At 44.0% G+C, this 22252-nt stretch overlaps 1 protein-coding gene across 1 annotated transcript in view; it reads right to left on the bottom strand.

Moving 5' to 3' along the window:
* The window catches only part of GRIA3 (glutamate receptor, ionotropic, AMPA 3), a 148100-nt gene that overhangs the window by 38675 nt on the left and 87173 nt on the right, over positions 1 to 22252 (bottom strand). Inside the window, exons 6-10 of the mRNA XM_010142354.1 lie at positions 21314 to 21481; positions 17928 to 18032; positions 16529 to 16636; positions 15146 to 15352; positions 5155 to 5531 (exon numbers count right to left, since the gene is read on the bottom strand). Of these exons, the coding sequence (XP_010140656.1) occupies positions 5155 to 5531; positions 15146 to 15352; positions 16529 to 16636; positions 17928 to 18032; positions 21314 to 21481 (965 nt within the window). The remainder of the gene's footprint in view (positions 1 to 5154; positions 5532 to 15145; positions 15353 to 16528; positions 16637 to 17927; positions 18033 to 21313; positions 21482 to 22252) is intronic.

The raw sequence follows: 22252 nt of genomic DNA, 5'->3' as shown, positions 1-22252 counted from the left end.
TGAACTCACCCCCTAAGGCTCCCTTTGGAGCCAGTGCAGAGAAAGAGAGGAGACAGACACCCTCTGAAAGAGATTTATCTCACTTGCTGTAGTGTGGGATAAGTCTGAAGGCGTCCATCATGACTTTGGAAGGATCCGAGACATCTAGCTAAAACACAGCCCACTGCTTTTAGATGGCTGCGTCAGGTGAAATTCATCTCCCTTTTGTTCATTTCTTCACTACGTACTTCACACGCTCAGAGAAGACCTGGAGTTGAATTCCTTCTCCTTGCAGTGAGGTGGACAGTTTCACAGGCAGACCGAGCCGAAGTCTGGCTAGCAGGTACAGCAGATGAAACATCCACTCGCATATGGCGTATGTGCATATGGCTTCCAGGTTCCCATGGGCCTCCTGCTTTACAGTAGGTCTTGAAATAGGAAGATGAAAGAAAGATTTTCCAGGGGGTTCAGATAAGCTCAATGGAACTACTGGGAACAAACCAGGATGTGTTTGTTCTCCCTACAGGAAGGGTCTTATTTGCACTGGTAGCTGCCCTTTCTGTTAGCAGGAGGGATGGGCTGCTGGCCTGAAGGTGTGCAGCAGACAAGCGTTTTCCAAACCAGTGAAACCTCAACTCACACTGCTGTAACACCAAAAGGTCTGTGTTCAGCTGCATGCTTATTACACACAGAAAGGTAAAAATACCTTGCCTCAGAGATCTTGCAACCTGCATGAACCAAGTCAGACAGACACAGGACAAAAAAATGGAGAGCAGCTGAGAGGCGGGGGAAGGTGGGCATGGCTGGATCCCTTGACGAAGAAGGCACTTCCCTGAGGGTCCTACATGCAGAGAGGGTCTTGCTAGATGAGGACCAGAGCTGTTCTCAGAAGTTGAGTCACTTGAAAGAAAACTGCATTTCACTACGGAGTCCTTATCCCAGAGCCTTCCAACGAGCACAAAAAGGAAGATGAAATGGCTGCTGCTGGCATAGCTGTAATTGGTGGTAGCACAGGATGGGGCAAAAGAAAAATAAAACAAACCACAAAGCTGACACCGAGGGATAGAAAGATACAGAGAGTGGAAGAACAAGAACACAGACGAGCCTGGCAGCCTCCTTGTGCAAAGGACCCCAGTTCCCCCCAGTCCATCTGCTGGTTTGAAGACTCCTTATACCCACTGCGGGGGCTGGTGTAGAGGGATGTGGGAGAAAAAGGGTTAGTACATAAACACCGGGCTGGTAATAACAGAACATTCGAATGGTTTGTTCTGTGAACCACAGAAATGTTTGTCCATTACTCAGATAATAATTACAGAAAAGTCAATCACAGCTTTTCATACCAGCACCACTTTCTCTGATGAAGACATACCTGTCCAAGTGTGCAGTGTTGTAATTTAAAACCAAACTACTAATGCTTTATCACAACACGTCGTTTTCCAAATTACCTCAATAAATAGGTACTGCGCATGACATTATTTTAAAGTGAATTAGCATGTTAATAAATGAGAGAAGTATCACAGACCTGCAATAACAGTTATAACCCAATTATCAAAACAAAGTCAGTCGGTGTTTTGAAAAGGAAGTAAACAGGAAGAGTGCATACCTTGACAGGAAATTTAAAAGGAAGCATGGAGTCAAATGAGAGCAAATTAGTAACAAGAGAAAAACAAAATCAATATTCAATTCACACTCAGTTTCCAGGAGAATAATAAATTCAAACAAAACCTCATTTATTTATGAAAAGAGCTTGACTTTTGTTTCTACTTATGGCCATAAGACATATTTGATTTCCTATAGTGCACAGAAACAATAACCTTCTCACAGCACTCAATTTTTAGTCCGGCTCTTCTGACCGACACAAGACGGCTGCTATAATGACAGACAACCCTCAACACCTTCGCTGCAAACTCTCCTTGTCTAGAACCCCTTCAACAACACCCTGAGCACACGTTATCTGGTTCCCACCAAGCCAGGAGCTCCGTCCCTCGCCCAGGTGCCCAGCCAGCCCTCCACCTCGCCTGCGGCCGGGCAGCCCTCGCCTCAGCTACGGAGACAGAACACGAGAAATACCAGCATCTGAAGCGCTGCCTTGAGATGCTTCCAGCACAGGAACTGGCAGTGGGAGTTTCAGAAACGGCTAGTTACCAGCTCTTGTTGCTATTTTGAAAGTCCCACAAAGTCATTCCCGTGGCCTTTAATAGGAGTCTCTTGAGTCTTCCGCTGTGAAACTGGGATCTGTATATTCACCCTCTTAAATGAGCAACCTCAGGAGATAACTTTTAACGAACCCCCTGTCTTTTTCCATCAGTAATTAATTAATCTAGCCTCTTTGTTCCATATGAATAGAGAGCAAAATGAAAATACATGCTCTCACAGAGATTTCAAAGATACTTTCGTTCAGAACAGTGTTACAAATTTGACTGTGCTTCCTCCTGATTCCATTTGCTGTACACATCTTACTTTAAAGCAAGTTTAATAATCTACTTTTGATCCATCAAAAGTGAATTTTCAATGCTTTAGCTCGCTATGCAGAAAACACAGCAGCCTTTGATAGCAGAACAAAACTGCTGGCACAAATGTTGGTTCCATCAAGGGATGCACTAAGCCCCATCCTTTGGCTGCTCTCTGATTCTGTTTAGACGACTCCTATTAAATACAGAGAGGAGAGTATAGGGATATATCCTCTGGAATATCCACACAGCATACTCACCGAGGACAGATCTAACTAGTCATTAGATGTCACAGCTGTTCCACACAAAGGCAGCTGAAAGAGCCTTTATCAGCAAGTACAAAAGTGATCTCTCCAGACTGCTTGTCGGCATCTCTCTACAAGTGCTGTAAGCTCTCATATAAGAAATTTATTCAGACAAAACTCACAATGGAAGAATGAAGCCCCTTTTAATGGCAGCAAAATAGTATGAAACATTCATAGAGTCAATGCACTGTGAATGGCGTAACCTTACACAGATACGGATTAAGAACGGAATATTTAGGAAGAGTCCCTTCTCGGGAAAAGAGGTTTGGCATTTAATCATCTTAAATCAACCTATCGGTCAAAGAAACAGTGTTTCTGGAATTTAAAGCAAGGTATTCAATTTCTCTTTTTTTCAGTAACTGCCTGCAATCTGTTATCATGAGAGATGGCAACGCAATTGGACAACGCCTTCAAACAAGGGCCAAGTGTTCATACTGAGCTAACAGCTTCTCACGGACAGATAAAATAAACGGGTTTAACACGGGCTCTTTTTTTTGGTAGGTATTTTCAAGGCACTTATCATGGTAGCATTGAAAAAAAAAAGCAGAATATCTTCCACTCGTTATATAAGGTAAACGGCTGACCATGTCAAAGAGTCACATGAGAGCTTAACAGAAATCCTATGCACTTCATCTAGCTGTCAACAAACAGACCTAGCGGAAACAGTGCCTGCAGCTTTCCATGTGATGTCCCAGTGCTTATTTCCCGGTCCTTTACATTGGGCACCCACATGGTCAACAGCAATTTAAATGCTAGCACTACTCGTCGGCTTTAACAGCAAGCAGAGAGGTGAAGTTTCAGTGGGGAATTCAGGCGTAAAGCAGAGACAGGGTGTACGAACAGGAGGAGAAGGCTGACGGCTCAACTACACAGTGAAACAGCACACCCAAACACCAAAAAGGGCGAAAACTATCGCAAAAACGTGCGTGGTTTATGTAGGATATATATGCATCAGTCAATAAGTATTAAAGCTAATTGCTGCTATCAAGAGTTTTAAAACATGGGCATGACTTGGCATCAAATACCGACAGGCGTACGCCAGTAACTCTGAAATCCTGGATTTTGCTGAAATCTCCTGGATTTCACCACGATCGTTATGAGGTGTGAATGTGCAGTAACTGAGAACTTAAACGATCATTATGACATAGTAACAGGTAAAATCATGAGCCTTCCCATGAAACCTCACAGAATTTGTCGCTTGCTTCAGTGAGGCTACTTGAGATCTCGACCACTGAAGGGACAAGGAAAACCTGGTAACTTTTCAACGATGCAGGTGTTGAAAAAGGTATCCAAAGATGGAGATGGACAGGTGTATTTTGAATGTAAGTGCTTAGTTAGAAAAGATCCGTCTCTCCCGCTTTAATTAGCACCCTCATTAAGGGGAAAAACTGCATCCTGTTTGTTCTACACAGGTATTTTTAACAATTATAATAGCTGTAAACTGGTTATTAAAATATTGTCATTCAAAACACAACTAGTGTTCACTAAAAAACTAGATAAATTTTACTGCTTATCACAGGCACATCAACGAAGTATTTCACCAGTATAAATGTAGAAACACTCCAAATATTATTTAAAAAACATCTGTAGTATGCATTGTTCAATTAAGAGAGAACTCTGCTATCCTCAGGTGGTTTTCAAAGTGCTTCTTTAAAAAAGAAATAGAATTCTACGATAGTTCACACCAGTACTCTCTATTAAATTGGAACTAATACAAAAACTGTTTTACTAGAGCCTTATTCAGAAAGGCTGTTTTCATGAATAAGAAAAATCTTTATGGAAACCAGCAATGCTTATTAGACCACGTCGACTGTGAACACAGGAACAACAGACTAGACGGGACTGAAGCAACGACACACACACAGGGTGGTGCACAGCAGCTGTTAAGAGGAGAACATCTGGAAACCTGCACACACTGAAGACAGTGGTAAGTAAATTAGTAATAGATGAAAGGATGGTTCAAGAGCAAACAAAAGAGAGTAAAACGACCAGCAGAAGTCATGACGGGAGTGGAGGTGTTTTAAAGTGCTGTTGCATGTGACTTTTTAAAATAAACAGATCTTATTTTGCAAAGCAGAATGTTATATGTACCAAGGAGATGACCGTAAAATGAGATATGCAGCAAAAACACGGTAGCCCTCCAAGCATTGCTGAAAACAGAAAACCCTATGCATTTTACAGCCTCAACATGGTGTATATAAGTTTGGCAGAAATGCATAAACGGTATCAATAAGGCAATGCCACTTGGGAGGTGAATGCTAGCAAGCACGGTGGCTTGATGATGATGCTTAGCATTGAATGGAATGTCAAAATAAAAAATTTGGAATTAAAAAGAAATTGGAAAAAGTAACATATATGCACCATGGCATCAGAAAATGACCATAAAATGCAAAAAGGTGATGGAGTGATATGGAACAAACCTTGGAGAAATATCGCATCCTTGCTGCATAAAGGCACCCAGGGAAAACCAAAGGCTGTTAAATATTCCAAACTCATTTGGAGGGTCGGGAGGATTCTGAGGGTCACGTGGCTCTTCAGTGCCGTCTTCCAAGTGCCATTCGTAAGGGCTGAATCTGCTGACTAGGAAAAGAACTACGCTGACGCCAATGTAAGCAAAGACTATACACATCCAAATTTCATAAGCCAAAGGATCCAGGAAAGAGAATACGCCCGGTTTAGATTTCTGAGGCTTCTTGATCATGATGGAGATGCCCAGGCTCATAAAGGGTTTGGAAAAGTCTATGACTTCTTCTCGCACCAATGTTATGGTGAGGGGGGCAACAGCTATATCTGCTCTCTGAAAAGGGAAAACAAACACAAGTTAGTTATAAAACAATTACAACACAATCACAATCTAGAGTCTCCCCTAATGAATCACATGATAAATTACAAGAGTGAGTAGGAAACATTTTCTTTGCAGCCTATTTTGCAGTCACTGAAGTTAGGGATTACATGATATTGATGGAAAATTATTGACAAGCAAAGTTACAATCAGATCTGTGCGAGGGCCTCACGACAGAGGCAGACATGTACCCACACGTATTCGTGGTTCTGTGAAGTTAAACGGGATGAATAAACACTCTGCAAACCGGACAGTGAGATGGCAGCTAAAGCGATCTCATTGTCTCGTAACGGTCTGTGTCTATCCAGCTGTCCTGAAGACTTGGGGCAAGAGAAGTAATCAGCCACTGAATTTCAGCTCCATGTGGGTGCTACCGCTTTCACAGTCCTTTGAAACCCCACTGCAATAGGAGGTGGAAGATGGTAAGACAGTGGGGTGACAGGAACCAGACAGCCCACCCTTTCTGTGGTCACTGAAGGGCAATAATTTGAATTTTTGAGTTCCTGAGAAATAAACGGCCTGGCTTATCTGAGAAGAATGCAGAGCAGTATTTCTCAGTATAACGTACACCATCCCCATGCTCTGGGGCGGTGTCATCTGGAAGCACAATCTCGTCTCATTGCATCTGTCATTCTCCAGCGTGTTGGTATACCCTGAACCAATACCCTTCCCTCCAATCAACACTGCTTGGCTGGATACCACGGTGGGGTAAGAATGCAGAGTAAAAAAATTATTACTTAGACACCTGATTAAAAATAACATTTCAGAATAGATTTTCAACATATTTAATTGCATTGGTATTTCTATGCCAGAAAGATTTGAGTCATGCTGTCCAGATAACCTGGCCTCAATTCAGCCAAGTACTTAAGCAGGTGTCAGCATTTGTAATGGAGGTGACTAGAATGCTGAAAAAAAAAAAAAAGCCTTTTTCATTTAAAAATTATTATGGGAATCTGCAGACCTACATATATTTTTTTGTAATCATTGATTTTAAGCACTCAAACTATTTATGTTATTTATACTTTTAAAGATGGCCTTTTGTGGGTAATTAAAAGCAGAAAGAAAAAACTTATTCTCAGGGGAAGTTTAACTTACCAGTACCTAAACCACTGTACACCTTTTAAATCAGATTTTTTGTTTCCCACTAGTAAATATGTATCTCTTTCTGGTGGAAAAACTTGATTAAGGAGAATTTTGAATAAAAGATAATAGGAAACGTTAATAAGTGATTAAAATCTGAGTAATAAAATAACTGAATACGTCTTTATGTAAATCTGATGGTGATGGAGGTGACTTTTATTTACACCTGACTTGTTCCTCCTCCTAGATAGCTGGTCTGGGGTTTTTTAAAGTTTAATAAGCCGAAATGGCGAAGGCTTCTTATAAGGCTTCTCAGTGTTTGTGCTGTGTGCCAGCTGGCACCGCAGTGCGCGGTGCAGCCATGCTGGAGGCACTTTCTTGGTGGTCTAAGGCTGAGGCTAATGGCAGACTTGTCAGGCTGAGGACTGTCCTCTACGGCCCCTCCCACAGCAAACCTCCCTCTGCCAAGAACCTGTCTGTCCACACATCCTCTAGATTTGCTCCGGCCACGCAGGAATCTCTCCCCACAGCCTGTACTACCATGCACAACTATAAGGTTTATGTGCAATTCGCTGCTTGGAATAATCAGATAAACCACGCCTGTACGTGTAAAGAAGCCATTCAGAAACCGTGCCTCTTGGCGTACCCTCTCACAGCCCTCCTCAACCTCCTCAGATGTTCATGTTTACTGGGACATCCCTTTTTCCCTTCAGTGACTGCTTTCCCCGAGCAGAAAACCCTCGCCTGTTTTGTGGTCACTTACTGCACAAATCTGGCTTGGGGTGGGTTGAATTAACAACTGAAAATGCTGGCTGCCTTTGGGTGCCTGGGGCTTTACCGGCTTCGCAGGGGATTGCGTTCATCACCTCAGTCATAGAGAGACTTGGGGGGACACGGGTAGAGTGTGGTAAAGGGACCAGATGATCCTGGAACTTGTTCACTGATGAATTCCCTCAAAACATGTATTTGTCTTGTAGCTGCTCCTTGCTGAGCTGCTGTTAAATGTTAGATGTCAGTATGAGATGCACACGGAATAGCAGTTCTGAACGTAGTCGGAGTCCATGGCTGGCTGGACCACGCACTTTGACCATGGCTACTGTGCTTCGTGTTGAACTAATGAGGTATTTACAAATTAGTCCTTATTAGAGCAAGAGCAATGGATCAGGACCCCTGCAGAGACTTGGCAATGATTCCATGTGAAGTGACGCTTCGGTGGGAGGCAGGTGCCTCACGGCCTGGCACTTCTGCATGGACAGCCAGTCTGGGAACAGCTCGTTGAGGCAGGAAAAGGCTGGTTCAGCCACAAAAGCGTTCAGCTTCTGCAGTGTTTTCCTGGACTTGGAGAAATTTAGTTCTCCCAAAGTAATATTTTGATTGCCAAAGTAGACACAGTGGAGCTCTTCCTAAGTGCTGATGCAGCATGCAATAAAGTCTGTATCTCCTTCATGAGCAGCTGAGTTCTTACGGGGTGTTCCTGGGGGTTTTTAAAGGATGAAGCTGATGCTGTGCTGAAGCTCAGACAAGTCAGTTTTTAAAGGCCTGTCTTCATTCATATCACACAGTATGGGTTTCTTTGTAAATGATTTAAAATTGCATTTTAATACTACAAGGGATACAAATTCTTATTTTCCTGATATAATGCTGTCTCCCTGCTTTCCTACCATTTTTGATAGGTATTCCATGTATTGGGAACACCAACAAACACCCTTATGCCTTAAATGAACACAGCAGAGGGAACAAGCATAGGTCTCAGGGTCTCAGGAAACCATCAACAAGCAGGGCACTGACAGTGGACTCGTTACAATCCAGCAGGTGACCCTGGCTGCCCATCACTTCTCTCAGTATTAGTTACATTAGAGAGGTTAAAAAGAGACTGCTTATTTATTTAGAGATTTAGTATTTGAAATTGAAACTTTATGGAGAGCTCTAAGCACCCTAAAGGATCATTAACAATTGCAGCACCGTTGAGAATTTCCCTCCCTGTTATGGCTGCAGATAAACAGAACCCATAAAAACTGAGCTCGGTTAAGAACACAACCACCACCACAACCATGCCCTTCCCTGAGCAGAACTGAAGGGGGGGTTAGGAACCTCAACAACCAAGCTTTGCTAATCACTCATGACGAACAGCATTTCAAACATCTTCTTCACTGCATTTGAGCCGGGTGAGAAATGTCATTGATTCCTCTGAGGCTTGTTCTGTCTTTGCCTACTAGTGTGGGAGGGACGGATTTAGAGAGGACACGCAGCGCAGAGGCACTACCCACTCTTCAAAGCTGACCTCAGGGGCTGCAAATCTCAAGACTCTTAAGTGGAGGGAGAAAAAAAAATAGCAAATGGAAATATCCTTCTACATGAAGAAAGAAAAACGATAAGATGTTCCACCTCTGTAATCCAAAAGCAGGGATCGAATTCTTCTGCTTACAGACCTAAAGATGAGTCTTCCTAGCTTCAAAGCCCCGCATTTGAGACAGCAAGAGATACTGGCTATGCTCCTGCTTCTGCCTGCTTCTGGTCACTCGTGTTTGCTCATGTGTTGTTTTTTGAGAAGTGGCTCTGGACTACAGTCACTTTGGAAGACCTCTGTGACGGGAAGCCCGAAGGGACATTGCCTGATCTCCACCAGGAGCCAAACCTCCAGGCACCGCAGAAGCGCTGAATGCAGGTACACAGCAGCATCCGAAGAGCCTGTGCTGGGAAGACGAAAAACTCTGAGAATATTTTAGGACTTTTCAGTGTAGCCTGAGGTTTCCCGGGATCAGAAAAAGGTGTCAGACAGCAGCACATCACCTGTGGTATCTGCTGGTGAAAGCTACCTCGTAGAGTCCAGTACACCCAAGGCTATCGGGGTGTGCTGAGAGGCCAGGTCATGCAGCCAACGTGTTTACAACACATCAGCTCACACTTCTGTACGAATAACAGCTGACATCTGATTAGCCAGATGCTACATTCAAGTCCTGATTTCTAGTAGCTGAGCAGCATAAAAAGGTATTAAGGTCTTAAAACCGCAGCTGGCCTTGTCTGCTGTAGTTTGTCAATGTTAAGTCCATGCGTGCTTTCTGTGGATGCCCATGGTTGCTCCTGAGACGCTGTTACTGTACACAGACGGAGAAATTAAAGGTACATCTGCTTTTTGAGCTGCGGACAAGCCTGTGTTTCCTCTGCCTGTGCTCAGATGCAGGTCTAGGATGTCCACACGGCTTTGTGCCAGGGCTGTGCTCCTGTCCCCCTGCATAGCATGGTGCCACCACATCTCAGCAGCTGCCTGGACAGGGACAGGGACCCTGCATCTTTCCCTGAAGGGTACAGGACGAGGGTCTGTCTGAGCCACAGGGTAGAGGCACCTCACAGCTGCCTTCGGTCACTTGGACCTGGGCTTCCCTCCCATAGAAACCGGGGCTGAGGGGTAAAGGGCGAGCTGCTCCCGCTGAGAGCACAGTCAGGCTCTGCCACAGATTAAGAAGAGTGCATGGGACATTTTGAGTAGAATTCAATTAGTCTCCTCTCTGCTACCATTCAAAGGCTGTATATGCCATCCGTAGTCTTTCCTCTGCTGCTGGGAGAGCCAGAAGCCAGCACTACAGCGAGGGTAGTTAGTCTGATAAAGGCAGAGAGATGTGCAGGTGGCCCCACTCCGGCAGACTGCGGAGGCTGCCTGCGTTCAGGGAACTGTCTCTCCTTTACACCTCTGCTTTGTTCCTTTATGCTGCTTTACATATTGAGAGGTTTTTATAAAGACCTTTTTTAACCTGAGGAGAGTTTCAAAGGCTGTAAGGTCTGGCTGCTCTTTCTGCTCCCAAAGCATTTGTAGGTACAATTAAGATCGGTGTTAAACCTACTGACAATTAGCCTCGGCGATGTGAAAAGCATCAGGGGAGGGAAGGCTTTCCCTGGCTGAACAGCAGCCTGCTTTAAAAGGGAAAGAAGAAATAAAAGCCCACAGAGAGAGGCTTACCCTACCGAAGAGAAAAGACGTTTGTCTGGTGCTCAGCAGCTGGTGGGTACAAAGCCCTGAGCACTGGCCTCACGGGGTGGGCAAGAGGGAGATGCTGCTGCTCCCCAGCCCAACCGGAGGGCACGCTGTGAGCGGGTGGATCGCTGGAGGACAGCGCTTGCCCTTCTGGTTTGCTTTGCTGCTTAGATTTAAATCCTGATTCCGTCTCCCAGACTGAGAACGTAGCTACTTCCCTCTTCCAAAGCATCCAGGAAAAAAGCTTTACCTATTTGCCATCTTTGATCTGTCAGAAGTTTCCAGTATCGTTTAGAAATTTGTCTCAGTTTAAAAAATAATAGTGTTTAAATTGGTAGTTATTCATGGTAGGAAGAAGAGTCTTATTTTGACACCATCAGCATGAAAGAGCAAACTTAAGCTTTTCTTTAACCTGAACTGATGCTTTTTGATTTATGAAAACCAAATAAATTTCATTTCTATGTCAATTTTTATTATTATCATTAATTATTATTATTACCGCTACTACCACCACCATTTGAAAATTGCTAACAAACCACAAGACACCGTTAGCTCCTAACATGACCCCTGGGTTCTCCTGCCTGTAGCAAAGAAGTCTGGGAGTATCTGCTCAGCCAGATCTCGCTGTCTCCAGGGCTGCCACCCCTACGCTGCCAAAGAGCAAGCCCTTCTCGGTAACCGGTTCATTTGTACAGCCCACAGCAAAGCCACACGGAAAGGTCCAAGAGGGCCAGCTGAGATTGCCCTCATCTTTGGGGGGGGGGCCTTAAGGCACAGCAGACTTTTACGCCCTCCAACCAGCCCTGCAGTGATGTGAGCCAGGGGAGGACAATTTCCAAAACAAGCGTGTTAGTGGGTCTATCCCCAGGTAAGGTGTAACTCTCGGGATTGTTCCAGCCAGCCCAGTTACTGCAGACCTCTGGCTACCTCACACCAGAGTCCAGGCTGTGCTGGTCAGCCTCAGGACCTGCAGCACTGTGACACAGCACCCCTGTGGCTTTGGACACAGCCCCGGGTACACGGAACCTCCCCCCAGCCCTTCCCAGTCCTCACCATTTCGAGCTCTGTGATGCAGTGGTCTGGAGGCTGCCAGGACCTGGCTGCACTTTCTCTCCTGACTTTACACTGCATCCCACAGGAAACAAGAGCGACAGTAACAATGAACTGGCACAAACTAAACATTAATTACAGTTTAGTGGGGTTCTGGCATTCAAATGACAAGCCATTGGCTTCCTATGACTGTCCTAAGAGCCATTTTCAAAAAGACTTCTACACATGGGGCTATGCAAAAAAGGGCACAGCATCCGAAAAGCCTGGTGAGGCTCCCCAGCAGTGCCAGGCAGTGGCGAGAAGCTTGTTGGGTCCAGAATATGCTGTATTTGACTAATGACTAGTCACTATTTACCTCCTGAGACAAACGTAATCTGAAAGATTGTGTTTTCTGCCACAGCTCAGTCCAGCTGCTGGGTGACTGGCACCCAAACCAATCAGCCCCCTTTCATCCCCCCATGCCTGTCATCCACACACGCTAAAAAAGGCATTTAAAATCTAATCTCCCTCTTGTCTTCCCAAAATGGAATCCAGAGGAGCCAAATATGACAGTCATTTTGCAGACAAAGCTCACAGGGGCATTAAGGGTAACGTACAGTTTTAGTTCCCTAATAGAGTTTTAAGCCCCTGAGAGATAAAGGAAAGTCAGCACGTAAATGAGGCACTTGCTCCAAATAATTAGGACTTCCAGAGCACTTTTCATCTTCCAAGGGCTTTGTGCACATCCTTGCGAGTGCGGTACACAGCCCCCTCTCAGCAGATGGAGAAAGAGGCCAAGGGTATTTCATGTTGTTTGCAAACAGGGCTGGGAAAGGGTCTGGAGAGGTTTGTGCTCAGAGCTCCAGGGCTGTTCTCCCTGCTTACAGAAAGCCAGGTGGATTTCTGCACAGCTTGCCAGCTCAGTTCATCTCGGCAGGATGGGGAGCTGGCTCAGCAGCACTGGGCTGTGAGCATTAACCTGGGTCTACAGTTGAACCTCAAGGGATGCATCTGACCTTTGAATAATTGAGCACTGCAGTGAAAAGGCTTCAGTAACTGAGCTTGCAGTGTGAGAAAAGGAGCTGCTGGGGGTCAGGGAGGGAAACATTCCTCAATTTTTCAGTAATGAGAGAACATTGTGCTTCAGAACACAAAGGAACGGCCCTTTTTTCAGGGGAAAATGACAATGGTGGGTTGGTCTGGGGCTGTTGTAAGGTATGGTCTATGTATGGTGCTTGTGAGGTGGGTTTTTGCTAGTGTGGAAAGGTGACAAGTACAGTCGGGTCAAGGGGAAGTGGCTTGGGCTTAGTTTCAAGCTAAGGAGGCAGAACTCTGAGCTAGACACATCCCAAAGGGTTGCGGAAAAAGCAGCTACATATAATCACAGAATGCTTTGGGTTGGAAGGGACCTTCAGAGGTCCTCTAGTGCACCCCCTCTGCAATGAGCAGGGACATCTTCAACTAGAGCTGGTTGCCCAGAGCCCCAGAGTCCAACCTGACCTGGAATGGTTCCAGGGTTGCGGCTTCTACCAACTCTTTGGGCAACCTGGGCCAGTGTCTCACCACACTCATAAAAAATTCTTCCTTAGATCTAGTCTAAATCTCCCCTCTTTCAGTTGAAAACCATCACCATTGTCCTGTCACAACAGGCTCTGCTAAAAAGTCTGTCCCCATCTTTCTCACAGCCCCCTTTAAGTACTGGAAGGTCACACTAAGGTCTCCCTGGAGCCTTCTCTTCTCCAGGCTTGGACATCCCCAACTCTCTCAGCCTGTCCTCACGGCAGAGGTGCTCCAGCCCGCTGATCGTTTTTGTGGCCCTTTATCCCCACGGATCGTGCATCGTACAGCAGCTCAGAGGCTGATCTTACTTGGCTCAAGTGCCAGAGGCAGTGGCCTGTCCCACATCTTTCCTCCTCTGGTGTAGGTGGTCCCTGTGCCCTGGCTGTTGGCAGTAATTGCAGGTGCGCTTTTGTCATGCCTTTCCCATATGGAATGATTATTTTTCTAAGTGAATAAACGGTTTCATTGCTTGTCACTTGCAAATATATCAAAAGGACCCAATTACAGCTAATAGTGTTGATATTTCTTGAACCACACGCAGGGAAACTCAGGGTTTAGGTTTCCACAGCAATGTAATTATTCTTGGAACTACACTAAATCTTTCTTCAGAGGTTCTCCACATACTCATATTCGCTAAGAGAGGTATCACCAGTTCCCCAAATGGCATAACTGAGGCAAGGGGAGTTCAGAATATTTGCATAATGTCAAACCTCAATGCAACAGGGCAGTGAAAATATAACCCCGGGGTCCAGAACCACGTATTTCTCTGTTCAGTAGATCTCCCTCCCTCCCTCCCTCCCCTTAATACAATATGACAAAACATTGTTTCTTATATAAAATATTTTGAAGTTGAATAGGCTACCAAGTATATAATAAACATCAGGACCGATTGCTTTAGAATAAGAAAACTTTTGCAATTGTAAGAAATCTAGCAAATACTTTAAAAAGACTGATTCACTCAAAGAGCATTATCTCACCAAACACTTTGCAAGAATGACGCTACGTTACCTCAAAGAAATTTTGAGGTGACTTTTAGAAAGTACACTCAGCCATGAAACAAAAGGAGGCAATGGAAATATTCGCTTCTGCTCAGATATTTTTAATAAAGGAAAGCTTGTTAAAAATAAACTGTAAAGAAGATTTGGGTGGAATCACAAATCAGCTCATTAGCATTTTGGGAAAAAAAAAAGCAAAGATAAAATATCAGCTTCTAAGTTCTTTTCTGCCAAGCCAATTTTTTCCTCCTCCCATCTGGTTTCTCTGTATTCCAAAATTCTCATTTTCAAAGAAGTTTCTAAAATGGCAATTCCGGACTGTTTTTGTTCTTACTAAACAAAGCATTGTACAGTCAATATAGAAATATAGAGGAATGCAATGAATTAGGCTTTTTTTTTTTTGTCTGACAGTTGAGTTTATAGCCAAATCCAGGATTTAAAAAGAAAAAAGATTTCACACCTGCATTGCTTCTTACTCTGAAAAGTAACCATGGGGCTAACTGCGTGTTTAGTCTCTGGACAAACACAAAGTGACATCAGTGATCCAAGGAGGGCCAGCATCACAGGATCAGACCTTTAACGGGAGGGGCACCCTGCCAGCACTCACAAGACTGACAGAGAAAAAGGACACATGGCAGAGGCAAAAGCAGGGTATTGAAAGGCAAACTGGAAATTCTGCTCCAGACAAGAATTTGAAATTCGCCCAGTGCCACTTCTCAACAGTTTGTGGACTCTGATTTGGAGAAGAGCAGTAAAAAAAGGGACACTTTCCTGCAATGAAACGATTAGAAAAGTAGACTAGAAAAATGTCACTACAAAGACATATCTAGATTTTTAGGGTGGTATTCAAATAGACAATCTTTATTTTGCAGTTTATTAACTTTGAGCATAGCTTCTCATAAAGAACATTAAAATGAAGGTTAAGAGAAACTTACCCCATAGACCAGTTCACCCACCATGCCATTCCATATCTTAGTCTCAGGGTCCCTAGCTCCATATTTCCCATCTCCAACAATTGACAGTTTGTATTTTATTCCAACATGTTTTGCTATTTCAGAAGCTAAGTCTACACAATATCCTTCATATCTCTCATTCCCTTCTAGTTGTTCATGGTTTTTCTTATACATTACATATGGTGATTCCTTTGAAACAAAAGTAAAGATCAAAAGTCTATGAATGTAAAATACAGCTTTAAAACATACAAAATGAGAGCTGTTATTATCCTTTATATTACTGGCAAGCATTTACAATATTTCCTGCTTTGGTACAGAAACTAGAAAGACAGACTGGTGCAGTTTAAAACTCCTTAGCTGATGCTACAGCCACACATACCGTTGTTCTACTCCTACTATACACCCACTGAATACAACAGGACTATTCCACTTTAACACAGTTACACTTTGGTTTGCAGGATTAGGCCTGATTAGACAGTCAAACAGCATCACTGTAGCAATAATTCACGTTTTAGTGTTTAAAGAACTGACATACCCAACACCTGAACCATCAAAATAACTTCCTAAGGCCCCAGTGCCTAGAATGGGGCTCTGATAGAGATATTTTCGAAGCAGCCTAAGGGAAGCTAGGCTAAAATCCTCAGTAGCAATTTTTGTCACTAGATTCCCTTAGCCTTCTTGGAAAATTCTAGCTGAAATGTTGATGGTATCTTGCTAAATCCATAGGAGTATAAAACACAATGCTTCGGGAAATAGCATAAAATTGGCTCATGCTTAGTAGAATTGAAACAGGCATAAAAGTCACAAACAATGCTGTACAGAGCACATCTGCTAGAGGCATTGGCACTGACACGGGTGCTGCTGTTTATGAGACACGGCAAGAGCTTTACTCCTCTGGAATTGCACGGGCATAGGTCGCTTTTCGCTCCGTGCTAGAGCAGTTCCAGTTCTCTACAGGCTTCATTGTGCCACCCTTACTCAGTCCACACGGGTTGAGTTTACAGGAGCTGTACCTGAGTGAGGGGTGCAAGATTTGACCCTACAGCAGGAAGGCCAGATCCTGCAGTCATTTACAAACATGCACAGTAACTTCACTCATGTGAGGCAGTTGATTGAGTTCAAGTGCCTGAGAAGCAGCGGAGTGTGATGTCGAGCTCCGTGAGCTCTTCCTGAGAGTTCGCTTACTGATACACTTGGAAGCGTGCAGGGTCAAGCCCTCAGAACACCTCCAGAAGACACTGAACTTTTCAGTCACTTGAAGTCACATAACATTCCACATTTGCCTCCTGGCAAGGTGTCTAACATGCACCAGGAGCCATGTGACTTGTTTCCCACACACATGCACACTAAGAACAGACAACTTACCAAGATGGTAGTGACTACTATAGTTCTGTTCTCCACAGATGAACTGTCATTAGACGGCAGCTGATCTAATGCTGGCACAAATCTTTCATACTCGTTCCAATAACCAGCCTACAAAAACGGAGATTGTTACCTCATCACATACATTTACAAGGACTCCGGTGCATGAACTTCAACAGGAACTGTCAAAACATACGCCTTTGTACCACTTAGGCATGCAACATTTTTGCTATTAAAGGACTACATTAGGTTTAATTTAATTTCCTTGAAGAAACAATATTCTCAAACGCAAATAAATAGAAGCCAAATCTAAGTGAAAATACATATTAAATTCTTCCTATCCAAATTCAAATCATCATGGTGCCTGTGGAATAAACTCCCATGTATTCATAGCATAAGAATATACTCTAGACAAGAAAATAAACTGCACAGCACTCGGAGTGAAACGCTTTGATTTTGTAATTTTTATCTGCATTCCGCTGCAGTTCAGCCGGTGAACACAGTCCCTGCAGACACGCCGGAGCTCCAGAGGAGATGCACAGACGGCATTAGCAATGCCGGCACAGTAACGTTATATTCAGCACCGGATACAAACCCCTCTGTGAGCACGAGGTGACTATTTGTCAGCTGCCTTGTGCTGACCTTCACGGAGCTGTGGCTACATTGCTCTGCTACTACACTAGTTTTTCTAGCTCTGCACAATGCAAAAGCAACCCTTTTGCCTGCACTGTAAACCGAGCTGAACAGCTGGGCCATGTCCAGAGGTATTTTGTTATCAGGTATGTGCAGAAGAGTTTAAGGAGTCTCAGCGGTGACTAAACAGATTAGGTACCTACCGCCAGGTGAAATCAGGGGGATTTAACGTGCCTCAGCCACACAGACTCTTCTCTCAACACTCCCGAGAGCCTGTCCACCTAATTATTTTTCAAAATCTGCCCTAAATTTCTTTTATAACAGAGTCTAGGCAACTATCCCACTTAGGATCTATACCTTATTTAGGAGACAAGAGAATGAGTAGCAAATCCTAATTAAAACCGAACTTATTTTCACTGTCTCCAGCTTCACTACTGCTCCAAGGTGTGTAACAGAGAGGAAAGGAAAATGGAGAGGAATTTGGGAGACAGGGCTGAGCACAGCGGGTATTATGCTTGGCAGTGGAAAAGCTCCAGAAGGGTTTTAAGGGAAAAAAGTGGAGTCTGAAGTTGACATGGAAACCAATGAAGATATTAAGCAGGGTGAGTGGTTTGATCCAGGAACAGAATAGAACAAGGTTCCTGGGACAGGGAAGACAGCGAGAAGGTAAGGTTTTCGCAGGGCCTGTGCAGTATCTTTGTGTTTCATTAGTCTGTTGGAATAAATATTTGTGAAAATGTGAAATCTGGATGCGCATCTTGAAACTCACCTTCCGGGATCCAGAAGCCTTCACTTCATACACATCAATTGTGTAATTTGTTCTCCGCCCATAGGTGTCGAACTGAATGTTCCCTGTCATTCCTTGAACTTGCACCTTAAGGGAACAAGCAGAAAATGCATTTTAATAAAAGATTCGCTTTATTTTTCTTGTCGTTACATTTCACAGGAACACACCAGCTCTAACCCTGCTTTTGTCTATGTTGGAGACTTGCAGCACTTTTGACACAGCCAGTTCATAACCAAACCAAGCCCAGCTCTCTCCGTTTCAGCTGTACATGTTCTTTCTTAGTGCTCGGATGGTGACTCAGTACTGCAGCGAGCTGCATGTAAGTACAAGTGAAATTAGCCCTGCACGTATGTTAAATGTACGAAAGGCTGATTCTGCCACGCTTAGTCACGTGGGGTTCACCGATACAGCCTGGCGTGTGGTGAGGCACGTGCAACAACCCAGGGCCATTAAAGCCCTCACAATACAGTATAGAGTGATTTGTGGTATGAACCAGAACCCCGTATCATTGCTCATTCTGGGAAGTGCTTTATTTTAAGATCAGTCCCAGTGCAGGAGAAAGGAATGAATGTCTTCTGTGAATGAGCACTGACAATTGCCTCTACTGCTGATGGAGTTTTGGTCTCCATCTGCATGGATGGGTGTACAGACGGTAAGTCATTATCATTACCTCCTCACATGAATCATCTTAACGGGAAGTATAAAGTACTCTGTTTCAAAGAAAACATCTTTCTTATTTCCCTGTATGAAAGGGTGAGATATTTCCACCTATCACTTATCAACACTGACAAGCTGTCATCTCAAGCAGGAGTCTGAAAATTCAGCAGGGGAAAATTAGCTTTAGTTGTTAGTGAAATGCTGTAGAAGTTACTGGAAGAGGTGATGGAAGACTAGTCAAAGGGAGCCTGTTCAGGGCCAGTGACTGATCTGCTATTCGTGGTTTAGAGATGGTGCAGTCGCACTTGTTGTGGTGGACAAGGCTACATAAGACAGCCAAAATTCCTTGGATTCCCAATTATCCGGTGAGCCAAATTCAGACTGACACATACAAGAGTGTGATTTTTCTTATCAGTAAGTGGACTTGAACCTTCTTACAATAGTATATACCATTCCAGGGGGCTGGAAGAACATGTGAGTTACTCCTGTCTCCAGGAAGCCACAGAGGTGAACTGGAATTTGAAAGCCAAATTTGCCCCAAAGAGGTCTTATCAACTGCGGACTGAGCAAACGCATTTGTAGGGTAGTTGACACGTAACTCGCAGCCAGATGTGAATTGCTGTGCTCGTTTCTGGCACTCGCTGGAAGCTGTCTGGCTACCCTAGCACAGCAGTGACTGTATGTCTCAACAGAGCTTGTTAGGCCAGTTTCATCCTGATGCATATCGAGACATGAGTGTTGCGCACTTGACACCTTTTGACTTCAAATTTAATTTGTTTCTATCTCTGATGGGAAAAGTAAGCACTTTTCAAAACCTGGCTGCACCGAGGCAGGAGGACTAGCCAGGGCTCAGAATGCTCCTGGTAGCAGCATGCAGAGGCAATCGCAAATGGAACGACTATTTACAACCACCCAGATCCGTTCAGGTAAACTCTCTGCCACTGATCGGATGTCTCAGAAGCAGCTTTAGGAATACAGGCATGCACAGCTTTCAAGGCTGCAGGGATGCCTTTTGCATCCTTTTGCCAACAGGATGACTACAGCGTGGCCTGAACCTTCTGCAGGCTCAGGATATTTCAAGGGTGTCTTGGAAAAAAATATTCTTATCTGAGTTGTTGCTGCGGAGTGGAGAGGAAACATTGTTAAATCAAAAATTTTTTTTCCTGAGGCAAAGATTCAAGATCATTATCTAAACAGAGGGAGAGAAGTGTGATGGACAGGAGGGGGTCTGGAAGGCAGTGCGGGATGATCTTGGGTAGCACTTGTTGGAGGTGTATATAACCCTCATTTAGATGACTTCGAATAGATAAAACTGTACAAGGCAACCAGCTGAAAGTCAGACTCCTGCATTTTTTGCCAGTCATGAGTTCAGTTTCATATATCTTATGAATTATGTTTTTAAAATCGATTCTCCCCAGTGAGGGAGTGACCTGTAACCGTGCTGGTTTTCTTTGGTGACATGAATACCTTGTATCTCCCTCAGAGGAGTTTTATGTTTTGCTTGTGATGAAGTTCAAATGGACAGTACCAATTCTTTAACTACTGTGAAGGTTGAATTTAATACACCTCTCTTAAACTGTGTGTACATTAACGTGCAGTTAGGGCATTTGTTAGGAAGTGACATAATGGCACAAAAAGAGCTCTGGCAACGAGAGCCTGAACCATCTCTCTCACTCATAGGAGTGATATAATTTGATTACAAACTTCCATAACTCTTTATAACCTCCTGATAAAATCCTTCCAATCTGGTAATTGAGAAAATGCAGTAAGCTAAGTGTATGAAGGCTGACCTGGGATTTGTTTTACCTAACCTGGGCTTAATTCTGATCTCACTCATGCCAGTTCTACACCTGCATTAATACAATTGATTCTAACAGCATTGGTTTAGAGTTTGAGCCAGATCAAAACCAGACCATGTCACCTTTTACATGTACAAAAATGTTACCCTGTTTTTCCTGTTGTCGCTTTCTTTAACACACGCAGCACTCTAAAGAGAGTTAAAAATCACCAAAACTAGAGACGTAAGTGAAGCAGGATCCCCTGCAGTAACTACTGTCAGGGGTAAGAACCAGGCCATGCAGAAGGTAATGAGACTGAGGGCAAAGTTATGCCAGGAATCAGAACTGGTTTGAGGCTGAACTGTGCCGGGGCTCAGGCTGCTGTGGAAATCCAGCAGTATTGCTATGCCTGACAACATTTTTTCCACTGCTTTAAACCAATCTGAGTTGACTTTATAGTGGCAAATTATCAAAATGGCATATATGTGTTCAGAAAGACACATCCCTGCAAGATTTCCAACACATGCTGAGGACCCTGACTAGTTCTGTGAGGCAGATTTGCAGCCTCAGCCTGACCCAATACCCCCTGACCCAAATACATGTTTGTTTGCCAAATGACACTCACTCTCACAGGGAGTTTCGGTATCACGAGGGAGTCAGACTGTAGGTGCTCTGCTGAGGACAGTCAGGCAGCTGCTGCACCAGTGCCAGAGGATGTGATTTTGGCCAAAGTTATGCCTTGCCCTCTACTGAATGTATCTTACCCATTCTTTGTCATTAAGCTTGTTTTGTCTTTCTTTCTTATTTTTTTTCTTCCTGAGGAGTGTGAATACAGAAATTCTCTGTACGTGCAATAGGACGCAAGTTCAGTCCCAGCAGAACTGCTGCTGTTGTGGACTACACACGTTCATTACCTACCACGTTTGTCCTTACCATTTTCAGCGCTCTTTCTATATCAATTCCTTGGCTCCACGGCACCGCAGGGTTAGCCAGGCAGTCTCCGGCACTACCTCTCCTGGAGACATCCACACGCTGTCTTCGGAGGTAACGGAAAGCCTCTGCTATGACTAGGACTGCATCATGGGTCAGAGCAGACGTATACTAGAATTGATGCAAAGAAAATATCGTGACAAAGTGCAATCTCAGAATTGCCCCAAGTTTATGAGGTCTAGTCCTTCTCTTTGTTAAAATGCCCGTAGAAGAATCATGCCTGTAAGCCCTTTTGCTTGCTCTCCGCCTTGCCGGAGGTGCTTTATGTAGTTTAATAATTCCGCCTATTTCAATTAACAAATTAAAAACATTTTCATTGTGTACAGCAGCAAAACAACAAAATCAGTTTATAGCTGCATGAAGTTTAAATTTAATTGGGAGGTTGCTCATCTAAACAAGGTCACTACAAAAGTCTGCAATTCCATCCTGGCCCATACTGCTACCCATAGCAAAGAACAGCTCATACGTGCTTTTTGCTTGTAGTATTATTTTTTTTTTAAACAAGATTGCCAAGACAGACTGTTTTGAACTGAAGTTAACATAAATCATTTCTGTTTGGACCACAATCCTGATTAGGTAGCATCTGCGGCAAGGAACAGATCAGATTACTTTTCTCAGAAGACAGCTACACAAGCGAGTAATCACAAAACAGACTTTAGGCACTACGCCTCCCTGGTAATTGTCCATCTGCCTGCTCTTACTCCACTGTAAATCTGAGGAGGGCGGTAAGCTTTGTGTAGCAGCAACTCTTCAACAAAACCCCCAGACTCCTTAACTACTTGTTCATGTTGCTGTCAACTTCCTCCTTTCCTTGTTACAGGTATCTGGTGACACCTCTCAACGATACACAGTTAGTATCACCCATGAAATGTCATGGAGGTG

Source organism: Buceros rhinoceros, unplaced genomic scaffold (genome assembly GCF_000710305.1).
Source record: "Buceros rhinoceros silvestris isolate BGI_N320 unplaced genomic scaffold, ASM71030v1 scaffold10468, whole genome shotgun sequence".
NCBI classification, from domain to species: Eukaryota; Metazoa; Chordata; class Aves; order Bucerotiformes; family Bucerotidae; genus Buceros; species Buceros rhinoceros.
This window is presented reverse-complemented; position numbering and strand designations above follow the sequence as displayed.